Genomic DNA, 20,394 nt, shown 5'->3' on the forward strand with positions numbered 1-20,394 from the left:
TGAATCACCTTCCTTGGCTCCATCAGAGCAGCGGTGCTCCCACCTGCATCACAGTCTCAGTTTCCAAGTAAGATTTCATTAGGAAATTCTGATGCCGAGCTGAGCCAGGCCTCTTGCTTCTCCTGTGCTCCACAGACCCAGGGTGGACGAAGAGCCCTTTCCTTTCCCCAGCCTAGGATTCTAAGTCTTTCTGCTTGGCCATTTCAGTTTCCGATGAAGCCTAACTGAAGTGGAAACACACACAGGCACGCAGGCCAGCGGCAGTGGGTCAGACCCTACCAGAGAGGTGTGAGGATGGAGCTGGGATCAAAGTAAGGCACTGGCACTAGGAGTGGGGAACCTACATCTTTTGCGAATTCTCATTAAAAATAAAATGTTCTTACCTCGTACTACTGTATTGTACTTGTGATTAATGAGACAGGGTAACTAATCCCTTGTCCACACACACTGTTTTCTCCGTGTTAGGATTTCCTAAGCTACCGGCCTTTGGCGGTGAAGTGACTGGAATTTTAGTAGTCTCTCTTTTTTTTTTTTTTTTTTTGAGACGGAGTCTCGCTCTGTGGCCCAGGCTGGAGTGCAGTGGTGCGATCTCAGCTCACTGCAACCTCCGCCGCCCGGGTTCAAGTGATTCTACTGCCTCAGCCTCCTGAGTAGCTGGGATTACAGGCACCTGCCATCACGCCCAGCTAATTTTTGTATTTTTATTAGAGATAGGGTTTCACCATGTTGGCCAGGTTGGTCTTGAACTCCTGACCTCAGGTGATCCACCTGCTTCGGCCTCCCAAAGTGCTGGGATTACAGGCGTGAGCCACTGTGCCTGGCCTTTAGTAGTCTCTTGAATGCTGCTGGGGCAAGGCTCAGAATCAGGGCCAGCCACGAACACAAAAGACAGGCTGTGTCGAGTTGGCCATTCTGCTGACACCTGGCTGTGAGCAGCGGGGACCTGCCTAGGCCAGGATGGAGGGGGAATGGGCGGGGCAGGGGTCAGTGTGGACTAGGGGAAGCAGGGCAAGCAGGGCAAGGCTCAGGGGTCTTGGGGCTGCAGACCAGGCTGACCAGCAGGATGAACACCTGTCCTTGGCCTTGGTCACTGGGGCTCCCCTCTTCAGGGAGGCACATTATGGGGTTTATATTTAGGAAACACTGCCACTCCCAAAGCACCTTTCTTTAGCTTTGGGGAGGAGGAAGCCACCAACAGCAGTGCTCGGCATGCTAGCAAAGGCCACGAGCAGAACTATCTGCTGTCGTTTGAAGGAGGCCAAGGGTGCAGGAAAACCTGAACCCACCCCTGTGGTCAGCCCTGCCTCTGATGGGCTGGGGATGGACGGAGGTGAAAGCCCAGTGACGGGAACCTCCCTAGGCTGGGACCACTGAAGCTTCCCTTCATCACCCAGCAATTTTTTCCTAATCCTTTGTGAACCTATTTACACAGCATGAGTCACCTATCAGGGCAGCCAGGACTCTAGCTTCTTCCTTGCTGTCTGCAGGGGACAGCCTTGGGCTGGTTCTAAATCACCTTCCTTCAGGCCCTAAGGTGGAACAGGGGGAAGTGGGTTACTCAGAGGTCCCTCATCTGGGATCACAGGACTCTGACAAACAAAGCCTGTTACACTCAGTGTCACCTGCCCTTAGGGGCAGAAGGCAGAAATCAAAAGATGACTCCCCCTTGCTCCCCCGACAGAGCAACACATCCTCCCGCCTCAGTTGGCCCAGCACGGCCTTGTTCCCAGTGTCCTGGCTGGGTGGCAGCAGGTCCTCTGCGTCCCACCACCACTTAGGCCGAGTGCAACTTAAACCTTGCTCCAAGAAGTGGGGCATCTGGCTGATGCAGTAAATGAGGGAGGTGGGGAGATATGAAGGAGCAGGATCACCTTGGAGGGCCGTAACCCCTGTCTCCAGCCGCCAGCCTAGCTGGTGTTAGAATCCCATCCTTGGCTGGCTGTGTTAGGGCTATGATTAACTTACACAAGTTAGTTTCATTCTGAGGCTCATGCAGAGCCCAGGGCAGGCAGAAGCAGCTCAAACATGTGTATTCAAGCAGTCTCCCTTGTGGCCCATGCAGACCCCACCTCATGGGGGCTAAGGAGCAGCACGTGCACCTTATTCCCCACCAGGCACCTCCTGGTGCAGAGCGCCACAGCTATCTGCTGACCCCACCTGTCCTCACCCCCCTGTCTCTCTACCAGGGATTGTGCATGCAGCAGGTGCTTACCCCATGTGTGTTGGCTGGCACCATGGTAGGGCAGGTGTGCATGGGCACCTGCTGCAGAGGCCAGCCAGCTCCCCCACTGCCAGAGTGTTCTCAGGGCACTTACTTGAAGTTCTCAGGGTGCTCGGTGATGGCCATGTTGACAACATCCAGGGCATGCTGGTGGTGCTTCTGGGCGGAGAAGAGCAGTGCCAGCAGATGGAGGGCGTGGGCATCATCCTTGCATACCTTCAGGGCCTCCTGCAGCTGCTCCATGGCGCTGGAGATCTGTCGAAGGAACCCACCAGCTTAGTGCCCTTCCCCAGGCACGTGCTGCCCTGGGACTCAGAAGCCAGGTGCCAGTCAACAAAGGCACCCACACTCAACTCAAGGGGGCCCCAGGCACTGGGGGCAGGGATGCTGCTGTGAGAAAACACCTGCCCCAGATGGCCTGGCGCGGAGGGGTCTGCTGTCACCCTCAGGAATAAAGAGGAGCAGGTTTGTGGTGTGGCACAAAGGACCAGGGCAGCCACCAGGAAGTACTTCCTAAATGGGAGGAGTGGGAGCCACAGGGCAAGGCAGCCACGTGTGGAAACATCACCCTGGAGTTCTACTGATGTGTCAGGAGACCCTGCTTTCCAGGAGGAGATGATGCAAACGGGGTGCTCCAGGTAGGGGGTGCAGCTTGACCACAGGAAGGGAAGTATGCAGAGGCAAGTGCCTAGAAGACGGGGAGACTGGCCTCTAACATGGGCACAGTGGGAATCTGGGACTAGAATCCAGATTCTAGTCTTGTGTTTTATTTTCAATTCAACAAATATTTATTAAGCCTGGTTCTGGACAGGTGGGATGAGGCCAGATTATGCAGGGTCAGGAGAGCCATACTCGAAGGGTCTGGATTTGGATGTGGCCTCAGAAAAGCCTTTCCTTCATGTGGTGGGGAGACCAGGGGTCACCACAGGTCCCAACTTTCACTGGCTTGAGTTTGCTGCCTCCCTTCTCTGAGCACTGCATGAAAGAGGGCAGGCCCCAGCTGCTCCAGTAGCCCAGTCAGTGAGCCCAGGAGGGGCTGGTGCAGCATGGAAGGGCACCTTCTACTGCTCCCGCCAACCCCGCAGGCAGGACTCCAATGTTCTACTGGATCTGGCTGCAGAGGGCATGGATGATTTGCAGCTGTGGCCAGGGCCCCACCTGCAAGTGGTAACAGGGTTACGGGGTCAGTCGGTGCCCCAGTACATCCTATGGGGACTATTTCAGGGCTGAGACCACACACCTGCTTGGCTGCCTGCCACCTTGCCAGGATGGGTCTCTGCCCATAGCTGGACTTATGGGAGGATGTGGAAGGTTCAAGGAGCCCTTTCCTAAAGAGACCATTCTCAGCATAACACAACATCCCCAGGATGGGCCCTAAGAGTCCCGTGGATGCAAGAGACACCTGAGGCCCCTCTCCTTGCCTCCGATTCTACGTCCCCAGACCCATCTACATTCAGCTGTGGAGGTTACTACCCTCAGAGAAAAAGCTCCCCGCCCCATGGGCCCTGGCCTGTGCATCCCTGACAGGGTCTGGGGAATGTTTCCACAAGCATTAAGGAGAAAAAAGAATTCTGGCAGTTACCAACATAAACTCTCTTCTTCAAAAGAGGTTGACCAGTCCTGGTGACTGCAGCAGCCCCTTACACAGTCTCATTTGACCTCTGAGGTGGCCCGCTGTCCCCCTTATGTCATCTCCTCGTTCTCTACAAAACACCCCACAGTCCCTGGCCCCTGCACCCTGCTGGGCACCCCTGCGCCATGCCCTGCCTGGGGCAGCCCCCACCTGCTGCCTGTCATCTGAGCTGATTGATCCTGCTCGTTTTGGCCAGTGGAGGGGTCCTGTATTTGTGAATACACAAGAGCTGGGTTCTAGAGTTGGCGCTGCCGCTCACTCGCCTTTGTCCCTGGTTCTCTCTGAATTCAGTTCCCTTATCTGCAAATTAGGCATATGCTTTTCCACAGAAGGGTACAAAGACCTAATGGACGTGCAAAAATGCTATCTTCTATCCCTTCCATTCTTTTCACACAGCAGAGCAAGTTAGCAGCAGAGCGAGTTAGCAGCAGAGCGAGTTAGCAGCAGAGCAGGCACTCTCAGATGGGGGTCCTGACTCCAGGCCAAGTGCTCTTGTGTGAGCTATGCAGGCTGCTAAGCCTGTGTTTGGTGAGTGATGGGCCTGGCCTCAAAGCTGTCCCAGGTCAAGGCCAGCCCTCCTTGTGCTGTGGGTCCAGGGGCATGGCAGGGCCCAGCTGGCCATCTCCTCCTCATCTCTGACTCCTAGTACTTTCAACCTGGCCTGACTCCCCAGAATGCAGGGAATCCTCTCCCCCACATACTGCTGTTTCACTGAGCAGCACCCTTAGCTTGAGGCTCTGCACCCCGTAGAAAGGCTGTGACCAGGTCTGGAGAGAGAGGTTTGGGAGAGAAACTTGCAGCAGGCTGAAGGTGGAGGGCCAGGAACGCCTGGCCCTGGGATAGAGAATCTGCCAGCTACATACCCATGGCTGAGACCCTCCGCTCTGAACATGTTCATGCGGTGATGTGGAAAGAACCTGATGTGTGGCTGACAGATAAACACCCGCTCCTGCTCTGAGGCTCTGGGGTCAGGTTGGGGTGTGGCTCCCAGCTTTGCCACTTCCCAGCTGGTATCTTAGGGCAAGAAGACTCACCTCTCTAAGCTGCAGTTTCTCTGCTACAAAATGAGGATAATGGTTAAACCTATTTCAGTGTCCATGGAGATGAGACACTATAAAAAATGCCTTGCAAAGTACTGGCGGAACAAACACTTTTGAAGTGTGAGTTTCCCTCTTCAAGCCCCAAAGCCAGAAAACTAAGGAAGAGGAAAGACCCTTCCTTCCAGCCTGAAGGCACTTGTTCCTCCGTGCTCTTAGGCCTGGGAGCTGCATTAGCTCCTGTGACTCTCTCCATGTCAGGGCTCCATCCCTGCAGGAACCTCATGAGTCTCTTTTTAAGGGTCCTGCTTCTTGCCAAACCTCAAACCCAGCCTTCCACCCTTCTGGTGGTGCCTTGGGTCCCCAGTCTGCCTGGCTTTTGCGTTGGTCTCCAGCCTGGCCTCTGTGCAGGCTGTGGGCACCAGTGCCAGGCCCAGAGTTCTCCTCTGGGCACCTTACTTTGTGGATAGGTCAAGGAGCATATGAGGAGGACGCTAAGATCACTGGGGCCACTGGCTCAGCTTGTTGGTGGCCCTAAGGCTGCTCCTGTGCTGGTGACTCTGCCAGAGCAGACCCGATTATCCTGGGCTACGTATCCAAATCCATAGCCATCACTGTGCCGGCCAGCCAGACGTGCTCTGGGCAGGATAGGCCGGCTGGGGGCCTCAGAGACCCAGCCAGGCTAGGACTGTCCATTCAGGGAGTTCTTGAGTTCTCTACTCCCTGAGGCTGCCAAAATGAGGTCTCCAAGGAAACTGGGTGCTAGGCTCCACTGGCCTGGCCCGCCATCTCTCTAAGAGGATGGATGCTATTCATTAGAGAGGGGTGAGTAATTGAACAGGTCAAAAAATGCATCACCAAAGGTTTATCATTCCCTTGGTTAGCAAGAAAAGCACTGGTTCTTTTACAGAGAACTAAAAATAAAGTGGTGTCAGGTGTCTTTCTGTTGGCTTTCCTAGGAGTGGAGGGATGCTCCTAGAGGGGCACAGAGGTACCCCGTGCCTGTCCAGGACCTGGGGTCAGGAGTGAGGAGTGGGGACAGGGTGGGGGCGCAGCCTAGAGGTGGAGGAGGATGGAGGGAGTCACAGGGGGAGGAGTGGTGCAAGAGGAAGGGAGCGAAGCTGCCAACGACAGCAGAAACAACAGCCGGAATGGCATCAGGGCTGTTGGGGAGAAAATGATTGAGACAGAAGGACCTGGAGAGGGAGACAGAATGCCTCAGAAACAGAGTGACAATTCAGGTCAGGACAGACACAGGTGCCGGAATAAGGGTCTAGGCATAGGGTGACAGGGAGGGGGTCCCAGTACTGAGAGTAACTGTGATGAGAGGAGGAGTCAGGCTGACGCAAGGCAGAGCCTGGCTTGCCCCAGAGGCAGGAGGAACGCAGCTCACCAAGCTGACCATAAGACTAAGCCCCAGCCGGTGAGCACGCTCCCAGGGCCCCATCTCCAAAACGGTCAGGGGAGCGGGGTACCTAGACCCCGCGGGCTGTGGATCAGAGGCCTGGGTTCTATGCTGGCTTGGCCTCAGTGGTGTCCTCGGGTAAAAAATGGGACTGCTGTGGCCTGCCTCCTCTGAAGGTAGGGCTTCCCCAGGCTGGTATGGGGGACACAGCAGCACCCCCAGCAGGCAGGGCTGCCCTCCACCTGACAGCAAGTACATGGGCTTCTGTGGGCTTCCCTCCACCAGCCTGGAGCTCAGCCCATTTCCTGGGTGACGCAGGCGAGAAGACCGCACTGTGGGAGCCAAAGGCTTGTCTGCAATCCCCGGGCACTCAGGTGGGGGGCATCGGTAGGCATCAGGGTCAAGCCACCTGAGAGGTCCTGTTTTAGAGGTTGTGTGTGTGTGCCCAGAGTACCAGCCTGCAGGCTGAGATGCCACGGGAAAGTAAAGGAGGCTCTGAAGGACCTGAGGTGGGGAGTCCTGGACACACCAACATTCTCTCAGCACCCTTGGGGAAAAGGCGGGTCTGCCTGCAGAGTCATAGTGGGGGTGGTCCTGGGGCTAAGGCAGTGAGCAGACAGGAGGCCCCTATGGGGCCCCAGAGGTCAAGGCCTGATGGTGGTGTCCACAAAGTGAAGGAGTAGCTTGGGGGTCATAGAGAAAGCCCATCCTGCAACAGCTCCATGAGCCCACCACTTTATCCCCAAGACCCTTGGGGAAAAGGCAGTGGAAGGCGAGGATACAAACAGATGAGTGACAGGTGGTCACTCATCGGCATCTCAGGCCACTGAAATGTCGTAGGGGGAGTGAAGGCGGAGAACACGCCCTTCCTGTGTATCTGCCACGGCTTTACCCACATTCCCTGACCTCATCCTCACTGGGACCCTCTGATGAGGGCTCAAAGGGCTTACATGACAGATAAGGAAACAAGCTCAGGGAGGTGAAGTCACTTGCAGAGGGTCACACAGATAGTAAGCTGGGTTTCCAGGAGAAGATCAGCATCCCCGGGGACCCGGGGGTTAGGAACAGGGACAACCTACCTGTCGGACGAGGGCCAGCTGCAGTGAGACATAGAGGATGACCTGGGGGTCACCGGGTGCCAGCTGCTGAGCCCTGTATGGGAAGAGGGAGTGACAAGTCAGGCACCAGGTGTTGAGTGACCAACGTGTGACTCAGGCCTCCAGCATGCGAGCCCTGTGCTGGGCACTATGAGGCAACAGTGGGGGATTCTGCCAGGCTCTGTCTCAGAGGGGCGTCTAGCTAGCAGATGAAGACCAAGGCAGACAGCCCACAGGCAGCCCAAGGCAGGGACGGTGGGCCTGAGGGGGCTGGCACTCGCTGAGGTAGGGGCCATCTGGGGTGACAGACGCCGAAGGAGAAAGACGATGGGCTGAATACACATCCCATGGGCAGAGAGGGAGTGACAAGTCAGGCACCAGGGCAGAGAAACTGGCCCCGCTGCTCTGAGCATCTGCCAGGAAATCCCTGTAAGGGCTCGGGGTGGTGGGAGGGGTGGGTGGGTTTAGTGCGAGGGGTGGCTGGGGAGGAGCTAGAGGGAGGCAAATGCCATTTTTGAGCCCCTGTTACATATAGGATACAGTGCAAGGTGCTTTTCCTGCTTTATCTCCTGTAATTACTACAACAGCAATGGGTTACTATTCCCATTTTAGACCCCTGAGCCCTGGGAGACCAGGAACTGAGCCTGGTGGCTGCTGGAGCCCCCCTAGAGCTGAGGGCAGGGCTTGGCTGCCTGCCCAACCCCAAACGAATATCCCTGCTTGCTGTGTGCAGTTTCCTCATCTGTAAAATGGAGATAGAAATGTTTGTTCTGCCCACATCAGAGGGTTCAACGAGGTAAAGCTTGTGAATGTGCCACCAAAGGCAAGAGGGGTCTCTGCTGCAGGTGGGAGCCTACTCACCTCTCCAGTGTCTGCAGTGCTTTCCGGTGCAATTCATCTTGCTTGGACTTCAGGGTGGCTGCAGGGGACAGGACAGAGACTGAGCCATCAGGGGTCACTGAAGGGTGCCGGCCCAGCCCTGCACCATCCTCAAATCACACAGCTGTGCAGATAAAGGCCCCACCAGGGCCCCATCTGGCAAACCTCAAACTCTGGCAGCCGGGCCAATGCCCTGGCCTCTAGCACATTCCTTGGCATGCCAGTTGCTTCTACTGCATTGCATTCTCCACCACCTGAACCACCTTAACCCTTTCAAAGGCCGATGCCTACAAGCGTTCCACGACATGGGCATCCCACTCAGGAGGCCCAAATCTTGAGAGAGAGGCTACCACCTCTGCCTGGCCACATACTTTTCTAGGCTTCCTGACCCACTAGGAAGCTTGAACCCAAACCAGGCACCTTTCTGGTAAACTGCATCCTATTTTAAATGCAGCAGGGCAGGTGTTCTTAGCCTTGGCTGCACACTCAACTCACTACCCAGGAAGCTTTAACATGACTGTATCCAGGCCCCTCCCAAACCTGATCAGAATCCCACTGGCGAGGACCAAGCATTGACAGTTGTCAGAGCTCCCCAGATTCGAAAGCTTAGACAACAACAACTATTTGTAGAGTTAAAGGGACAAGGAGGGTGTCTTGCTCAAAGTAGACTTTGACAAAGGGGCTGATGACTCCCTCACTTGAGCAGCATGTGCAGACCCAGGTGTTCCTTATGTAGGGTTCATTTATACCTGATGTCACCATGACTGCTGCTCCCAGCGACTGGCGTTTGGGGGAGGTGGGCATGGGCTGATTACTATTCCAGGTTTGGTCTGGGTGGTGGCCCATCACTCCCCATCCCTCAAGCAAGCTACCAGGAGATGAAAGTAGGTGGCTGCCTGATAGACGGGGTGAGACACATGGCTGAGCTGGCAGGGTTGGCGAGAGAAGGCCAGGTGTGGGGCAGGAAGGAGCAGAATCCATTAGCCGAGCACAAGTAGTTATTAAGCACCTGCTGTGTACCCAGCCCTATGCCATGTATTGAGGAAGATTTAAAAGGCTCCAGAAGGTCATAGCAGTGCTGAGGGTAAGGGCAGGCTTATGAGAACCAGAATGGAGACACTGGGCGGTGGAAGGCTGATGGCGCATTACAGACGGGAAGCAGGAGTTCCACAGAGAAGATCAGTATGGGCTTTGCTGGAGCTGGGGCTGGGCCTTGAGGGGTGGGAGGAACTGGGTCCATGAAGAGGGGAGAGGAAGGCATGTTTGAGGGTGGCGACAGTCCGGGCGAAACAGTGGAAATGGGTTGGAGGGGCGTGAGTGTGTGTATGCATGTGTGTGTGTGTGTGTACACACATGGGCATCTGTCCCAGAGGAGTGCAGGGTGCCTATGGAGGCATGGCCTGAGGGGATGGGCGCTGGTAGGACAAGATACCTCCGAGGCAGTTAGGAAGCCTGAGCCATCCCCAAGCAGAAGCCTCCTGGGGCCTGGCACTCACCGTCGGTGGCCTGCAGGCTATAGGTGAGACCCAGCGCCAGGTAGCCCTTGGGGAGGAACTCCCCGGCTTCCTCTCCGAGGCTGATCACCATCATGGCAAAGCGCTCTGCTTCCTCCAGCTGCAAAGAGGAGAAACAGAGGTCATGGGGGTGGGGTTGGAGTTTCCTCTACCGGTGAGTGGCTCCCTGGACCTGTTCCCGAAACAGAAGCTTGTGCTCAAGGTCACAGCACCTGACCACTGGTCACAGCTCGAAGAGGGGCAGTGGATTCTCTGTCCCTGGAGTTAGGAAGTGACGTATCTCACAGGGAGAAGCTTCCCTTGCCCCAGAGATCCCAGCTCCCCAGAGCTTGTTCTGCTGAGAGCATGAACCCAAGACCAGGCCAGTCTGGGCCAGCTCCTTTCCTCCCATGGCCTCTGTAGGGGCCTGTGTCTGTGCCTGTCCTGCTCGGCAGAGAGGGAAGCCAGGGCGGGGGCAGGCAGGGGTCTGGGGCTGGGCCTCAGGAACACGTGTCTTGCTGGATGTCACCAGCCCCATGGAGCAGGCAGGCAGCCACTGTGGCCCCGTCCATGAGCTCGCTCCCTCTCTGAGACAAGGAGCTCAAACTTTCAGGGGAAAAAGGCCTGGGGCTGTTTTTGTCCTGGGAGCAGGAGGGACTGTTCCAGTTGGAAATGGACCAACCGGTATGGGTCACATGTGCACACATCATCACACATGACATGGGACACAAAGGGGCACACACAAGGCGGGCCTGGGGACACTCTGGGTCCCCACAGGAGTCAGGCCGGTTTAGGGGGTAGGGGAACGCCAGGGCCTTGGTCATGCCCACTCATGGCACACATGCCTCCAAAAAAGGCCCCCTTCCTCCCATCCAACCCAGGAAATGGCATGCCTGGTATAGTAGTGTGCCCAAGTTCATGTCACTGAAAATGCCAGTTTCCAGAGAGGGCAGGGATGCTTCCTCTGTCACTAAGACTGGTGCTGACCCACAGCAAGGGACTGAATGCCATATGCAAACCCTTCAGGGCCACCCAGACATCAAAGCCCCCAGCCATGGGCATCTCTCCTGGCCAGAGGCTCACAGAGTCATGAGACCAGGGAATGAGATTCAAACCCAAGTTGGCTCCTGGCCCCAAAGCCAGCGCTGCCCCTGCCTGGCCCCCATCCCTGCTCAGGCCCATCCCCCTAGCAGGAGATGGGCAGCTCTGGGTATCTTGGCGCCTGACCACTAGCCACAGCTAGAAGAGGAGCAGTGGATTCTCTCTCCTTGGAGTTAGGAACTGAGATCATGAGACAGAGGCTATTAGCCAGGGTCAGCTATGTGCAAACTGGAAGAGCACAGGGGAGAAAACAACACCAAGGCACAGAGAAGCCGAGGAAGCTGCATGATGGCCTGGAGGGAGATGGCGGGAGGGGCTGTCTGCCCACCATGCCCGACTCAGCTGACCACAGCAGCCCTCCAGCCACCTCGTGGGCGAGCTCAAGCTGCCAGCCTGGGCAGTGGGCTGCTTCCTGATTGCTGGGCTGGCCACTGGAAGGATGAAGGTGTCTGGGGAGCTGGGTTTCTGCCTTTGGCACCAATAGGCCTGAGAACCCAGGGTTCATGGAAGGCCATAGTTGGGGAAACCCCACAGCTGTCTAAAGCTCAGCCTCAGCTGGCCGGGTGGACCCAAGGCTATAGATGCTAAGATCTGTCTCCTGGGCCACGCAGCAGCAGGACTCAGGAGGGCTGTCGGGGCCTGAAGCCAGAGCCACACGGTGAGAAGAGCACTGGAAGACAAGCCCCAGACAGGCTCCAGTCCTGGCTCAGCACCTGACAGCTGTGGGGCTTGAAGAACACACTCAGTTTCTGTGTCTCAAGGTCCTCATTTGCAAAATGGCAGGTTGGACCCCTGCTCCTCCCTCCTCCCCAGAGCCCTCCACTGAGGCTTCTGTAGCACCAGGCCCTGTGCTAGGCCTGGTTGAGGAGCTGGCAGGACCAGGTGGCCCCTAGTTAAGGCCCCACTGTGTGGTGCTGACGTAGGGCTATTAGAACTCCAAGAGCTTATCACATGGCTGTAGTTACCCCAGGAGGTGGCAGAGGTAGAACAGGAGGCAACAAGGGAGGGGAAAGTAAGCAAATAGCATCCTCTTTCTTTCCTAATATACCCCTGGCTGATGAGGCTCATCTCACACACTATCTCAGGCATTATGAGGCTCCATTCAAACAGAACAAGCTTTCTTATAAACACCAAGCACAAGTTATAAAAAGAATCCAGACACCTGCTGCACTCCATGAATACATATTCTTCCCATGGCCATGTCCTTCTGCTCAGCAAATGCCAGCTTCAGCTCCTGCAACCCATGCAGCGAGGGTACCAGGAACACAGCTCAGCAAATACTGGCAAAGTATCTGTTCTCCAGTTCATATACATCATATTCTGGATTAAAAGAGCTCATCACCCTTTAGCTTTACAAAGTGAAGACATACATCCTTAGTGTGTCCAATTTGTGATCCACTCTGACCCCGAGATTAGTAGCATTCCTTCTCCAGTACTTGCCAGCATTGTCCACGTAGTTTAAAACTGTCTCTAAGCATGGTGTCAGCATTTGCCTCAAATCAAAATCCCAAGGCTTAATGTACCATCTCCCTATATGGCCAACATAATTTAATTTCTTTTTGTTTTTTTAAATAGAAAATGGTGTCTCACTATGTTGCCCAGGCTGGTCTTGAACTCCTGGGCTCAAGCAATCCTCCTGTCTCGGCCTCCTAAAGTGCTAGGATTACAGGTGTGACCCACCACATCTGGCCACAATTTTGATTTCTATTACCATACCACAAGGCAGGCTTTTTGCATGCAGAGTCACAGCAGTGATTAGAAAGGAAAAAAAGTATGATCAATTCCATTAAGTATGACAATATATAATACAATAGCACACAGTATTAATATACATGGGTACTGTAGCTGGCAAAAGGGAAGAATAATGTCACAAGAGTGGAAATCCAAAAGCCCTTGAGAATTTGACTCTGCCACCTCTGTTTTGAGATACTATAATCCCACCCAACTCTGGAATCAGCCCCACATCCATGAGTAGGTGCTTCATGCAAAGAGGCAGGGCAGCCTAGCGGCTAAGAACACAAGCTCTGGGGCCAACTACCCTGGTCCAAATCCTGGCTGGTCACTTGCTAACCTTGGGCAAGTCACTTTGTTTTGTTGTGCTTGCCTCTCTCTTCTGTAAAACGGGGATAACAACAGTGTCTCTCCCTGGATGAGGTGCTGGGAGGACAGGATGAGATAAGACAGGGCAACGCTCACAGCAGTGCTTAAAAAAATATTAACTATTATTAATAGTTGTAACTCATGTATCTTTATATTTACATATGTAGATATATAACTGTATATTTCATATGATATCTCTACACTTTCTTATATATATAAAGCTTTAATATAATAATATAAGCTTTTTTTTTTGAGATGGAGTCTCACTGTGTAGCCCAAGCTGGAGTGCAGTGGTGCAACCTTGCTCATTGCAACCTTCGCCTCTGGGGTTCAAGTGGTTCTCCTGCCTCAGCCTCCCAAGTAGCTGGAACTAGAGGCACACACCACCATACCAGTTAATTTTTTTGTATTTTTAGTAGAGACAAGGTTTCACCATGTTTCCCTGGGTGGTCTCGAACTTCTGAGCTCAGGTGATCCACCTGCATTGGTCTCCAAAAGTGCTGGGATTACAGGCATGAGTCAACACGCCCGGTCAGCTTTTTTTTCTTTTTTTTTTTTTTTTGAGACAGACTCTCACTCTGTCACCCAGTAGGCTGGAGTACAGTGGTGTGATCTCGGCTCAATGCAACCTCTGCCTCCCAGGTTCAAGTGATTTTTGTGTCTCAGCTTCCTGAGTAGCTGGGATTACTGGTGTGTGCCACCATGCCCACCTAATTTTTGTACTGTTTGTAGAGATTGGGTTTCGCCATGTTGGCCAGGCTGGTCTCGAACTCCTGACCTCAAGTGATCCACCTGCCTTGGCCTCCCAAAGTGCTAGGATTACAGGAGTGAGCCACTGCACCTAGCCAGGCTCATATATATATCTATATATATCTCAATATATATAGATATACACATATATATGTATATCAATTACAATACTCATATATACTTATATATATACACACACACATATTTTGTATATGTATTATACAATTTGTTTAATCTTCCGGGGTTTTAAATCTCAGCCTAAATCTCAGATGGCAAGTGTCATCTGAGTATAGTCCTGGTTCCTCATAGCTACATGATCTGACAAATTGGGAAGTGGCATCAAAGACCCTCTGGAATCCAGAGAGTAGACATTACTGTCTGCCTTTTGTCTCTCAGCCAGATCCTCAGCCACCGAGAAGGAGTGACTCTACATGTGGATAAGTTGGCACCTCCGCAGCCCCACACAGTACACTATACTGAGCTGGTCGAGCTTTCTATCCCCTATCCAGGGTCCACTCACCCCACTGGGTAATACACTGGAGTATTTCTTGTCCTATTCTCTGATAATCTACAGTTTATTTCAAGGTTTTATTTCATTTTTGAGATGGGGTCTCGCTCTGTAGCCCAGGCTGGAGTGCAGTGGCATGGTCATGGCTCACTGCAGCCTTGACCTCCTGAGCTCAAGTGATCTTCCCACCTCAGCCTCCCAAGTAGCTGGGAGGCTGCACCATCACACCAGGCTGATTTTTAACTTTTTTATTTTTATTTTGTTATTTTTATTTTTTTAGAGAGGGGGCAGGGTGGGTCTCACTATGTGGTCCAGGCTGGTCTGGAACTCCTGGGCTCAAGCGATCCTCCCTGCTTGGCCTCCCAAAATGTTGAGATGATAGGCATGAGCTACCACACCAGTCTCAAAAATTTTTTTTCTTTTCTTTTTTTTTTTTGAGACAGTGTCGCTATTGTTGCCCAGGCTGGGGAGCAGTGGCACGATCTCGGCTCACTGCAACTTCCGACTCCTGGGTTGAAGCGATTCTCCTGCCTCAGCTTTCCGAGTCACTGGGATTACAGGTGCCTGCTACCACGCCTGGCTAATTTTTGTCATTTTTAGTAGAGATGGGGTTTTGCCATGTTAGCCAGGCTGGTCTCGAACTCCTGACCTCAGGCGATCCACCTGCCTCGGCCTCCCAAAGTGCTGGGATTACAGGTGTGAACCACCTCGCCTGGCCTCAAATTCTCTTTTTTTTTTTAAGAGTCCTATTTCACAACCCACGAATGGGCTCCACCTGCGATCCAGAAACATTGCTCTAATCAGATGGCTGCGGAGTGGTCCAGCGCTGGCCCTTCTGCTCTACTCCAGTCGTCTTCCTCCCTGCCTAGCACCTCATGTGCCCTTTCCTGTCTCCAGACACTTCCTCCTTGTGGCCTCCAAGTTAACAGCTGGTGGCTCTGTAGTCCAGGCTGCTGCTTCTGCAGCAAGCTCAGGTTACAGCACCGGGCCCTCCTTGCTCATCAAAATACTTCTAGGGTGAGGAGTTTCCAGAGTTCTCTTCAACCTTCCTTCTCCCAATGATACACTGCTCTTGAATGACTTCTTTATCTAGGGCAGCCATGGAACCTCGCCATTAAAACCCAGGTGAAGATCTTTCCCCGCCTTCTCATCTGCAATTCTACAGTGATGAAGGCCTCCCCTGGCATTTTCACAGCACCACAGCTACCTGATGGCATCGGTGTTTCACAGCAGAAGGCGCGGAGGCACAGGGAGCTGAGCTGAAGCGACCTACCCAAGGTCACCTGTCTAGGAAGTGGCAGAGCTGTGTTTCCAACCCCAGTCTCCCGATGCTGATTCACAGCCCTCTGTAGGTTTTCATGTTTCTCCTCTCTGACCCTCTGGAAAAAGGATGCATCGAAGGACATAATGTTTTGCTCCTTTGTTTTTGTGTTACATAAGTAAGGAAAAATTTCCTGTGACTTTACAAGTTTCTCTGTCTCTCCAGTGTCTTGAATTTGGTCCCTACACAGACTGGCCTCTTGCTCACACACTCTGCTAATTCACAGGACTGCCTTCCATTTCAAGGGTTACCTCACCTTGCAGTGAGCCAAAGAGGAAATCTTCACCCTCGTTCCTCTCTTTCTGGGAACTAGAGAAAGTTCATTTCTGAGCCTGCAGAGTTTTTAAGAGCACCTCCAGTTTCTCCTTAGCTCCTTCCCACAGAGCCCGGAACCTGCTGTTAGCTGCTCTGGTGAAAAAATCCCCTTTTTTTCTCCCTGGGAGGAGTAGGCACTCTTCCAATTTCTACAAGCTGGTGGCAGGAGGGCTGGCATTCTCTCTCCCCTGCCTCATCAACACTTAATCCATCTTCCTGGCTCTACCCACCCCTGAATTCGAAAAATGAAGTCAAAAACATAAAGGTGTATCCTTTCTGTGTGCCTGCTATTTTCAAGGGGCTACAATAGTGATAGCTACCATTCAGGTACCCGCAGCGTGCTACGTGGGGGCACTCTTCATGTCATCTCTGATACTCACAGCTACCCTATAACGGTGGACATGATTATTTCCAGGCTACAGATGAGGAAACTGAAGCACAGACAGGGTAAATTACTCCCTCAAAGTCACACAGTTAGTAAGTGGGAGTACATGGGTAGGCAGAGATTTGAACTCCACCATCTCTGCCTCCAAAGCCTATGCACTTTTCCACTATCCCCTGCTGCCTTCCTCAGGAAGGAGGTGAGAGATGGCATCAGAGACCCTTCCAATGATGAGCATGCCCTGTTTCCATTTTGCAACTCCTCTCCTGTCTGTGTGACACCACACATGCATAGCCTATCCTCTTTGCCTCCTGTAAAGGTTTCAACTTTTTAAGTTAAATGAATTCAGATACAAAAAAATATTTACATCTCTCTTTCCTTCTGCTGCAAATATAGGGACCCCGGCAGGAGGCTGGGCATGCCAAGGCAGGAGGCTGCCATGCAGGCCTCTCTGATTTCAGTTCTGGCGTCACTGAGTCAGAGCCTGGGAAGCCCTCCCTCACCAAGGGGAGCTTCAGGCTAAGCCGCAGGGTCAGTGCTCTCCCACTCCAAACTCAACCCTGTTCAGCTACTCCCACCCTGGTGTAAATCCCTGAATCAGCCAGCCAGCACGTGACCATGCACGTCTCTCTGCCTGCCACAATCTCCAAGAGACAACCTTGCTCTCAGACCCAGACCGGGTGTGGGGTATCCAACAGTGGCTCTGGGCATGAGGACAGGACGTGGGAACAGCAGGTGCTCCGCCTCTGGGCATGTGGCCACCCAGTCCAGCTTCACCCAGCACAACTCGTTTTTCAAATGTCCTAGTTTCAGCCTCCCTTCCTGCAACCCAGGCCAAATTGTCCACCCCCAGATTTCTGTCCCCTGCTCATGGGGCTTGGCGGGGCCTGCTGGGGGCTGACGTGAGCCAGAATAACTGCGAAGGCAGGAGACAAAGGGGGTGTGAGCCGCCTTTTGGGATCTGTGCCCCGTCTCATGCACAAACACCCCCTGCCTGCCAGGCAGACCCATTCTTTTCACTGTGGGCCTCGGGAACAGAGAGTACAGGGCTGACCCTGTTTGTAAAACTAGGGATGGTGAGGCAGGAATCCAGCAGAAGGATGGGGCCAGTTTCCAGTCCTCGAGAAGGGGCTCAAACACAAAATTTGTGGGGAGCTTGTTGCCTACCTTCTCAGAACCCTTGGATACCCCACAGCCTGCTCTCTTTACAGTGCCACCTAGGGAGCAAGAATTAGCTGCAGAGTGCTGGGAGAACCCCCAAACCAAATACAGATCCCTCATCCCGTCCCTTCGTGGCCAGCTGAGGTGTGTGTCGCTTGGTCAGTTACTAGTATAGGACCTACTATATGAAGGCTTTCTGTTGGGGAGAGGGGGTCAGAGTGCGAGACATGGCAAGTGAGCAAGTTCCCCATCTAGTTGGGAAGTCATGCGCCACATACGACAGAATTCATTGCCAAGTGAATGTGTCCATCAGCAAGAAGGATCCATCCAGCGAGCACCAGGCACTGAACCCTGGGCTGGGGTTTCAAAGAAAAGACAGATAATTCCTGCACTCAAGAAACACAGATGATCACAACGTGACGTGATCTGTATCCAAGACAGGTAGGAAGTGCAGGGGGTGAAGCTTCCAGATCAGGGAAGGTTGCCAGGAGTCCACCCCCAGGCCATCCGTGGGACATCACTCTAGCCTGTGCCTGATTTAAACCCTGGCTCAAACTAGCCCCTAAACCCAAATATGCTGCCCAGCCGAAGTTAAACAGCTCACCCTTTCTTCTCCTCGATTCTGATGACAAGTCTGCATGTTTAAGTTTCCTTTTGGGCTTTTCTATTTATGTTGTCATTGATTACTTTGCTCCTAACTCATCTGATTTCAATTTGGACTGATTTGATCCTAATTTTATTACCATGTAATCTGAATGCACATAATTACTGTAATTATGCTGCTGAGGGAAACAGCTCCTGCATGGTGGGAAGACCTAAATTTAGGGCTTCCTGGCAAGGGCGGCCGTTGGCTGGGTGGACCCACAGCTACCTCAGAGCTGGCAGCCTTGAGGGGCACAGATGCCCTCCCCTGCAACACCCCCTCAGAGATGGGTATTTTGGGCTTCATCTCAGAGATGAGCTTGAGGCCCCTCTCAGAAGCCCAGGGAGCAAGCAGCGGCCTGAGTTGGGGTCGGGGAGCCCACCCGCTCTGCACACTCGGGCTCATATCTCCATCCTCTGCTGCATATGCTCAGCACCCATGGGCCGCCCGCATCTAAAGTGCTTGCTCACAAGGTCTCCCTACCTCTGGGTGCCAACTGTCTTCCCCAAAAGACCTGGGAACCAAGGGTTCCCTGATACTCATGAGGCGGGGGAAAGCAAAGGCCTGGCTCTGACCCTCCTGTATCCTCCCTTGCCCTCTGAGTCCAGTCTGAGGCTGCCTCCTCCATGATGCCTCCCTGACCTGTCCAGCCCTCTCCCTACTTGGTCATTTATGTCCCACCTGAGGAGACGTATGACTTACTGTTTCCATTTTACAGATGGGAAAACTGAGGCACAGTGAGGTTAGGTGCCTTACTCTAGAGTACCCAGTGGGTGGGCAGTGAAACTCTTAACTACCTCATTACACTGCTCCTTCCAAAAGCCCAGAGCCTATTACAGGATTGATCTCATGTAATTCTCCCCAACCTAAACGACAGCATAAAGAACACGAGCCAGATGCCACACTTTCCCCTCCTCCTGATCAGCCAGAGGGGATGGGGCACTGCAGACACAGAGATCTGAGAACCAGGTGGAAAAGGGGACAGGTGCTCTTTTCACCCAGCTTCTTTGTGCTTGGGAGGACTGACTCCCTGGAGCAGAGACAAGGCGAGCCCTGCTGCGATGACGAGGAGGGGACCCAGCAGAGGGATGGGGCCAGTTTCCAATCCTAGGGAAGAAAGGTTGGAACATGGAATTTGTGGAAGGCTCATTGCCTCCCTCCCCAGAATCCATGATTTGTTTGTGTACAGGAGGGAAAGTGGCAAGAAGAGTTGTAAAGGTTGCCAATTATGAAGCACCTGCTGTATGCACCCAGAGCCTGGCCCCTGCTGCCTTAGAACAAGCTGGGCACACAATGGTGAGGGGGTGGCTGAAGGTGTCAGGCCAACAGGAAGACAGGGAGGCCATCTCCAGGGGAAGTGCCCACTTTAGGAGACCCTGGGCCCAGAGAGCAGATGAAAGAACTGGGGACATGCGGGTGCGGAAGGGCCTGGTAGCCACTGTGTGGGAGGGAGGATGCACTTGCTCTGTGTTGCTTGAGAGGGTAGAAATAGGAGGCTGAAATCAGCAAGCTGACTGGGACTGAAGAAAGCAAAGATTGTCCAGAAGTGAGCCCCCAGTTGGAACAGATACCTGCGCAGAGGCCCCACTGCTGGGGCCCAGTGCCGTGGCCCAAGAGCCCCCATAGGCCTGGAGCAGCCTCTGAGCAGACCCGGGGCAGGAGGACCACAGCAAGGCGGGGGACCTGGGCTCCTGGCCCTGTTCTCCTTCACTACTTCAAGCTGCTGATCTCATGGGGGTCTTTAGGTGCCTGCAGTAAAGGCCTCCAACTGGGGAGCGGGCATACCTGGAGCCATAGCCTCCTAACAATTCAGCTGCCTCTGCAGAGAGCAGTAAGCAAGCAGCGGAGCACAGGGCAGGGCCCTGGAGGGCTAGAGCCAAGAGGAAGGAGAGGGGCTTACAGAAAAGACCACCTTCCCATGTCGCCAAGAGCAGCTCTGCCCCAAGAATCGTGCCTTGCACCCCTTGGAGATTAGATGCTAAGATCATCTGAAGCCTCAGAAATGATGGGGCTGGTCCAGGTAACTCAAGGTCTTACTTACTACCCTGCTGCTGGGCAGGTGGGGGGCACCTCTACTTCCCTATATTTCACTCTCTGGAGGCCACAGTTCAAGGCTGAACCGCAAACCAGACACCATCCTGAGTCAGCGGACCCTGCCTTGGAGATGGAGGCTGGTGGCTTCTCAGAGACTTTCTCCCTGCCCAGGCCCATCTGCCTGATAGCTCCCATCCTCTCCACCTTCCACATGCACCCTCACATACATGCCAAGACGTGCACACCCCACTCACAGTCAGCTGCTGCCACCCTCCCCACAGAAGGCCTCTGGGCCCTGCCCTCACAGCTCACTC

At 53.7% G+C, this 20,394-nt stretch overlaps 1 protein-coding gene across 15 annotated transcripts in view; it reads right to left on the reverse strand.

Moving 5' to 3' along the window:
* The window catches only part of TTC7A (tetratricopeptide repeat domain 7A), a 156,944-nt gene that overhangs the window by 43,818 nt on the left and 92,732 nt on the right, over positions 1–20,394 (reverse strand). For 14 of the 15 annotated variants that reach the window (XM_074011844.1, XM_045369378.3, XM_065527627.1 and 11 more), the window contains 4 exons: positions 9,769–9,886; positions 8,255–8,312; positions 7,376–7,448; positions 2,316–2,476 (listed from right to left, as the gene is read on the reverse strand). In XM_074011844.1, coding sequence (XP_073867945.1) covers positions 2,316–2,476; positions 7,376–7,448; positions 8,255–8,312; positions 9,769–9,886 — 410 coding nt within the window. Of the gene's footprint in view, positions 1–1,507; positions 1,530–2,315; positions 2,477–7,375; positions 7,449–8,254; positions 8,313–9,768; positions 9,887–20,394 lie in introns of those variants that run through there. The other variant, XM_074011846.1, reaches the window with a different exon arrangement.

This window comes from Macaca fascicularis, chromosome 13 (genome assembly GCF_037993035.2).
Source record: "Macaca fascicularis isolate 582-1 chromosome 13, T2T-MFA8v1.1".
Lineage (NCBI taxonomy): Eukaryota > Metazoa > Chordata > Mammalia > Primates > Cercopithecidae > Macaca > Macaca fascicularis.